At 35.9% G+C, this 6,938-nt stretch overlaps 2 protein-coding genes across 2 annotated transcripts; one reads left to right on the forward strand and one right to left on the reverse strand.

Moving 5' to 3' along the window:
• Nucleotides 1-104: 104 nt before the first annotated feature.
• Nucleotides 105-3,206, reverse strand: LOC109583749 (uncharacterized). The gene is made up of 7 exons (XM_019999192.1): nucleotides 3,106-3,206; nucleotides 2,794-3,066; nucleotides 2,454-2,738; nucleotides 2,303-2,379; nucleotides 1,848-2,067; nucleotides 749-1,384; nucleotides 105-683 (listed from the first exon to the last, which is right to left on the reverse strand). The coding sequence occupies exons 1-7, from the start codon at nucleotides 3,176-3,178 to the stop codon at nucleotides 205-207; spliced, it is 2,043 nt and encodes a 680-aa protein (XP_019854751.1). The 5' UTR covers nucleotides 3,179-3,206; the 3' UTR covers nucleotides 105-204.
• A 94-nt stretch (nucleotides 3,207-3,300) lies between these two features.
• LOC109583750 (uncharacterized) lies at nucleotides 3,301-6,901 on the forward strand. Its single transcript, XM_019999194.1, has 7 exons — nucleotides 3,301-3,477; nucleotides 3,553-3,876; nucleotides 4,008-4,301; nucleotides 4,761-4,840; nucleotides 5,061-5,280; nucleotides 6,365-6,742; nucleotides 6,791-6,901. Exons 1-7 carry the CDS (start codon nucleotides 3,408-3,410, stop codon nucleotides 6,898-6,900), a joined length of 1,476 nt encoding a protein of 491 aa, XP_019854753.1. The 5' UTR covers nucleotides 3,301-3,407; the 3' UTR covers nucleotide 6,901.
• Nucleotides 6,902-6,938: the final 37 nt, after the last annotated feature.

The raw sequence follows: 6,938 nt of genomic DNA on the forward strand, positions 1-6,938 counted from the left end.
TTTATAACTCCGTCTTAGATGCGCATGCGTACTGAGCTCTGCCTCCAAAGCCCGCTTGTCTGTGACACGTGTTTCCACGTGGATTAGCAGACAATCTCTGAAAGTAAAAAAGGTATAAAATAAATTATGATAAAGTATAACATTATATGGATAACTATATCACACACTATAAATGTAACACACAACAATACAGGGTTCATTGCTTTATTTATTAGTACGTGCTGGCAATGTTGGAGGCTGAGCATAAGCAGGGCATGGGTTTAAGTCTGGAACTAGGTCAAGAGCTTGCTTCTTTGGACTATCATATATCTTAAACTCCTCTCCACTTGCTCCTCCGTTGGTTCCCCCAGTTCCCGTCTCTCCTTTATCAAGTAAGAGCCCTGTTTGTCCATAGCTGGGATTGCTGATCCATTCTGAGTTGCCATTAGCTCCATTCCTTGCAATAGGAGGAGGAGGAACAGGAGGAGGCAATTGTCCGTTATCCTTATTTTGCTTAATTTCATGTTTATTAAGATTAATTTCGCTGTAGATATGAGTTCCTGTATTTACATTTAATGGTCTTTCAATTTCAGTTGACAGTTTATCTACAGCCCTTTGATTGGCTGTCACTATGCTGTTGCTTCTATCATATATTGGATTGTACGTATTTGGTACGATTGTCTTTTGCAGTCTCAGTAGTAAAACTATAAAAATATACATTAGAAGAGACTAAAATTGAAATCATTGTTTATTATTATTATTATTATACCTTTCTGTTGTTTGTTTTTCCTGAATAAAATGACAACAGTCACAATCAAACAGATGATACCTCCAAGGAACAGAACCACAAGAACAGCCAGGACTATCAGTACAAAATTATTGTTATTTCCTTCGTCCTTAACGCCACCAGTAGTTATTGTAGGAGAGAGACCATTGGTAACAGTCGAGATTAAATAGGAGGGGGCGATTGTGATGATTCTACTTGTTGTTATATACACTGTCACAAAACTAACTGGGTTCATGTGAGTGAAAGTTGTCATGATGGGATTGTGAGATGTTGATAGCATTTGTTTTGATGATGTTATCATGGGGACTATTGAGATCAATGGTATTTGATTGATATTGAGAGCGATTGCTGCCTGATTACTAGTAATGCCATACCTTTCGACATCATATGCTCTGACAAGCAAATCCCGATTGCTCTCTTCTGCATAGCATCTCCATTCAGTGACCGATTCGTTATAGATAACAGGAGAATTGAAATACATTAATGGTATGTCACTGGTATCATTATCATGGACGAAAATGATGCAGCCTGTAGCTTGTGAGTTTGCAGCAAAGAGGCATCTTAGGCACTGCTGTCCATCCATTTCTCCTCTTTCCATCATCTGTACATCATAAGTGCCTACAGAATTGTATTATAGTTTATGCAATGAGAGTTTATACAACTGGATTAAAATTAAAGATGCAATTAGAGGGTGATAGACAAAAAACAGAGACATGAATAACGATTTAAAAGAGATAGACATTCATATTTCCTCTATTAGAAATAAAAAAACAGATAACATCCATCTTGAATGTTGAGATAAGATTCTTTGAAAAGCAACACCATGTTACACAGGAGTAGCTATGCATGCTAGGAATTAATAAACAGTAGTTAGGGATCATATGCAACAAACAAACCATTATTAATAACAAAGTTGTAGTTCAATATAAATACAATATAACAAGGAAGAGTATAATGAATAAACACACATTCAGAGAATTATTTCCAAAACCCAGCAGCTATACACAAAGCATGCATATTACCTATAGTACCAATTACTCACAGTTGTATGATAAATGATGCAATGAATGATAGTACTTACTAATGTTAGTGGCATATGGAGACTGTAGTACCCAGCCAGTAGTGGAGTTGTAGAGTCTTAGTGTAAGGGAATACACCTTATTAGGCAGTGCTGAAAACTCAATCGGTTTGACCTCACTACTATTAATGATTGTCGTGACAGTTTCAGTTTTAGTACTATCCTCTGTAGGAAAAGCTGTGAGAGTTATATTAGCACTCAGTGGAAAACAACTGATATCAATCTATAGGGAATATCATGCATGCATGTGTGGAAAATGATAGCATTAAGTGTTATGTTAGTGAAAAGAAGAACAACCTGAAAGTAATCATGTGTTATTTATGATAGGTAAGTGCTTTAAGTGTGTGTGTGTGTGTGTGTGTGTGTGTGTGTGTGTGTGTGTGTGTGTGTGTGTGTGTGTGTGTGATTGTGCATGTGTGTGTGTGATTGAGTTTAATCAGTAGATAAGTGCTAATTACTTGTAGCATTGTAGTTACTTCCATTGTAGTAGAATCTGTACCTTTCACAGTGTAATTAATTTGATTAGGTATGGCAACTATAGAGGGGGAGGGAAGAAAAATGACAAATGTTCCAATTATGATAAATTTCAGTTGACATAGCTTGTATTACCTGTTCTATTGTGGTAAGCAAATGCGGTTTCACCATCACCTAGGCTGTTATTGGCAGTCAATCTTATTTCATAGCAGTTCTTATCATCCAGTGAATCAATACTACCATTCATACTAGTGTTAGAATAATGAGTGTCCACAGATACTCCTGACACTTGATTAATGATGGAGAGGTGGTAGCCAAGGATTGGTACATTGTCCAGTGTGTTTGGAGCAGCCCAACTTACCAAGAGTGTAGTGTTGCCCATGAAACTTGCATTCATAATCACAGGTGCTTCAAGATATCCTATTTATGAATTATAGTCATTTCTATTTTACCACTTTCTTTCCCCTTCTCTCACCTTGTAAAAGGATCAAAGCTGGTTCTGAAGTATTTAAAGCTGAAATATCATTACCACGAGAACAATAAACCATTGAATTATTCAGGTCTGCAGTTACATTGTTTACTCTAAGTTGAGTGCCACTCGTATGGTAATTGTCATCCAAATGATGATTGATTAAATTGTTATTGATCCTCCACACAATCGGGTATGAGCCTGTACCACTGCAAGTGAATACTACAGTGCTGTTAACAGTAGCATTGACTGATTGTGGACCTTCCTCAATATATGAGACTGAGAGAACATTATGCAAGTATAAAAATTGTTACTCACAGCACTGACAAGCTTGTATTGCAATCAAGAGAAGAAAAGAAGAAATGATAAGAGAGTCTGCTCGTGCCTCCATTGCTTTGAGAATATTTGGAAAAATAACTATGTTAAATTCCAGAGGTACTAATTTTAAAAGAGGAAAGAGGAAGTGGTGTGGTTACGTGGTATTTTATAATTTAGTCTAGAGCTAGTTTATTAAGTTCATAAGTTGTGTTCATGTGTGGCTGGCCTCGTTCATCATTTTCGAGGTTTGTTTAGCTGCTTTCTTTCTGTGTGGCGTGACTCCTTCGTATTATTTTGCAATTATGAAGATACAGTTACATGCTGTCTCTTTGGTGCTGTTAGGGTTAGTACTGTCTGTAACGTTGGCAGTAGGTGAGAACAAGTGTTAATCATTTTGAATGAGTCCTTACTCACTATCCCTCTCTTTTCCTTTCTGCTTATACACAGAGTTACGAGAGCCCAACTTCCTGCAAGTCCCAGAGGATCGTTCACAGTTTCTGGGCAGGGAGGTAGTGTTTCAATGCTCTCTGGACAATGTGACTCTGATTCCATGGACCATAAAAATGGTGCAGTTGGCTAACAGCAGGCCAAAGATGGGGCTTTGGTATGCTATAAGCAACATCAATGAAACTGCAAAGAACTCGAATCTGACAGTACTGGCTAGCTCTTCCTTTGATATGGCACCGATATTCTGTACTGGAATATTTTATAACGATGTCATTGGAAAAATTAGATTTAAGAAAAGTGGTGTTGCTGTCCTCAGGGTTCAAGGTACACACTATGTATATAATCATTTAACGCATGCACGAACACAAATGAGGGATTTTTTGCATTATTAAGTTACTGTATGTCTTTTTCTCTCTCTCCTTCCTTTTTTCCTCTTTGTTTTTCCCTCTTCTCAGGTGTGCCAGATGTCATCACTCAATTTAATGGAGACAATACCTCTAGCACTATGATCCTCTTTGAATGGACTCCCCCTACTCATCACCGCGGCTTGCCGCCATGCTGTGACTCCTACTACATAAATGTCACTCATTTCTTATCATCGGAGAGTATTGTTGATGATAATGTCACGTCTCCCAGCATTGAATTCTCTATTTCCGAGGATAGGCTCTGTGATGTACTGCTGGTGAGTATCGTTGCAACTAATGTTGTAGGAGATGGAGCTGAATTTAAACAAAGATGGTCACTAGGAGGTAAGGGAGAGAGAGAAAGAGAGAGAGGGAGAGAGAGAGAGAGTGAGGGAGGGAGGGAAGGAGAGAGAGGGAGAGAGAGAGAGTTGGGAAGGGGTAGAGTAAAGAGGTTGGAGGGACCCAAATTAGATTAACTAGGGGGTTTTGCGTTGATGTGTAGCTTTGATTATTAATTTTGATTGAAAAAAGTATGAAAACAATAGTGTGTGGACACCTTCATGACTTTACATAATGATAATTATGACATAATGGGGAACTTCCCTGGACCAATCCCTTGACATTTGTAAGGAGTAATCTTACCTGATTCTAATCTTTAGTTTATAGTGATAATTATAGTATTTGGGAAATTCTTCTTACATATTTGCGTAATTACTCACAAGACATACACATGTTTGCATTATGATGCCTCTCATATGATAAACAACTCCCCTATATATTATATATTGGTGCTTTTATTTTTAGGACATTTTGAGACAAGAACTGCTAACACTTCACTGATGTATACCAGTGCTGGTGCACTTATATTAGACATTAGGATTGAGGTAATTATATAGAAGTGCATACTGTACTCTTGGCATTATGGATATAATGTACCGGTAATAATAATAATGTATAATAATGAGGTAATAATGTACATACATTATCAAGAGTACATGATCTACTCTATACATTATGCATATACTCAAGATATACCTAATAGTTGTTTTTTGATGCATTGTGTTATTGATTCCTGTTATTTTTTTCTATTATTATTATTATTAGATCAGGGGCTATTGCTTGTCTGATCTTAGTAACGTGACTTTCTCCCTTCGCTGTGATGATACTCCAAATGATCTAGTGACTACAAGACTGATCAATGCCCTTCCTAATGACAGAGCTCATTCAACTGAACTGAACCTGACAATAACCGACTCACACACTGAGAGAAGGTGCTTGTGGGACATTGCACTAGACAATGATGTGGACTATAATGGGCTCCTTAGTAAGTTATAGCAATATGTACTATATCTTGTACATGAATGTTGTTAAGTTGCTCAAAAAATGGGAAGAAGGCAGGATATTTTGGCAAAAATAACAAGTAGAGAATTCTCTATTTTTATAATTTTTTCTAATACATATACGTGTTTTTATGTTGTGTAGAAAATTTGAGCGAAATTCGATAAAGTTTGGATTTTTTATGAAATTTTAAAATTTGCTCCAAAATTGGGCCAAAGTTCCTGTACTATAGTACAGGGTCGTTGGCCAAATTTTGCAAAAAATCACTTCGTAAGAATTTTCCATTTTAATAATTTTTCTGATGTATATACATGTTTTTATGTTGTGTAGAAAGTTTGAACTGATTCTAATCAAAATTAAATTTTTTATAAATTTTAAAAGTTACTCAAAATTTGGGCAAAAGTCCCTGTACTATATATAGTACAGGGTCATTGGCCGAATTTCATCAAAAAATGGCTAGGAGAAAATTCTGCATGTTTATAATTTTTTCTGATACAAATACATGTCCTTATGTTGTGTATCAACTTTGAGCTTATTCCAATTAAATTTGGATTTTTTATAAATTTTTAAAGTTGCCAAAATACCATGTACTGTATTCTGGTCATGAAGCTCATGCTGTTTAGCTCATGCTTTGTGGGAACATAATTATCTTAAATTGCTTGTAATAATTGATTAAAATTTATATCGGTATTTTAAAAATTAAGTTGTTCAAACAAAATGATGGAACAACACAAAAATTGGTTGGAAAATTGGGTGAAATGGTCGAAAAAAATGTCCAATGTCTGACTGTTATTTCTGGCTCTGCTAAAGCACTAGCTAATGCACAGTTGGTGATTATAAATTTGTAAAATTTAATTCCTCAATCAGCAAAATTTATACCTAATCAATATGCAATTTTGCTTCAGTTATTGTGTTATTATTAATAAGAGATACAAAAGGTGTTGTTGTGATAGAGTTATTTTATAATTTTATATTAACTGATAACTGACTGATAAATATGTGATTATTGTGACAGTTTATGCAGTACTAGGAAAACACTTTATTAATTTCCCCTTCTCCCTCTCTCTCAGGCACATATGATGTGAGTAATGCTACAGTCAGTGATACAGGCCCTGGGTACATATGCATAGCTTGCTCCTTCATTCCACTGACACAGGCCAGAGGCTGTTATCTTAATTTGACGCGTGTCACTGATGTGTTTGATACTGCTCAAGTTTTGGAATCAGCTAATCTGCCAATCAGTGGTGGAGGAGGTTGTGTTAATGTATCACGAGGAGGAGATTACTTAGTCACTGTGCATGATTGGAATCAGGATGATGATTACAGTATTAATCCTGCTTTCAATCTCTCTACTGTATTCATTCCTCCTCCTCCTCCTATTGTTTCTTCTTCTTCTGTACCTTCTCCCAGTCCAACAGAAACAGTTCAACCTTCAGCAAATAGTGATGGTAAGATAAATCATTTTAATTATTTTTTAAAATTTTTATACATTTTAGCTGTCAATGCTAGTATAGCAGTTGGTAGTGTTTTAGGAGTAGTGATAATTCTCATTGTAGTAGTTGCTATTATAATGGTCATAGTATTTGTCATGAAAAAAAAGAAGTGAGCAATTATTATTATATACTTCATTTATGAATTTATGTA

The sequence above is a fragment of the Amphimedon queenslandica genome, unplaced genomic scaffold, assembly GCF_000090795.2.
Source record: "Amphimedon queenslandica unplaced genomic scaffold, v1.1 AMPQUscaffold_13285, whole genome shotgun sequence".
Classification (NCBI taxonomy): Eukaryota; Metazoa; Porifera; class Demospongiae; order Haplosclerida; family Niphatidae; genus Amphimedon; species Amphimedon queenslandica.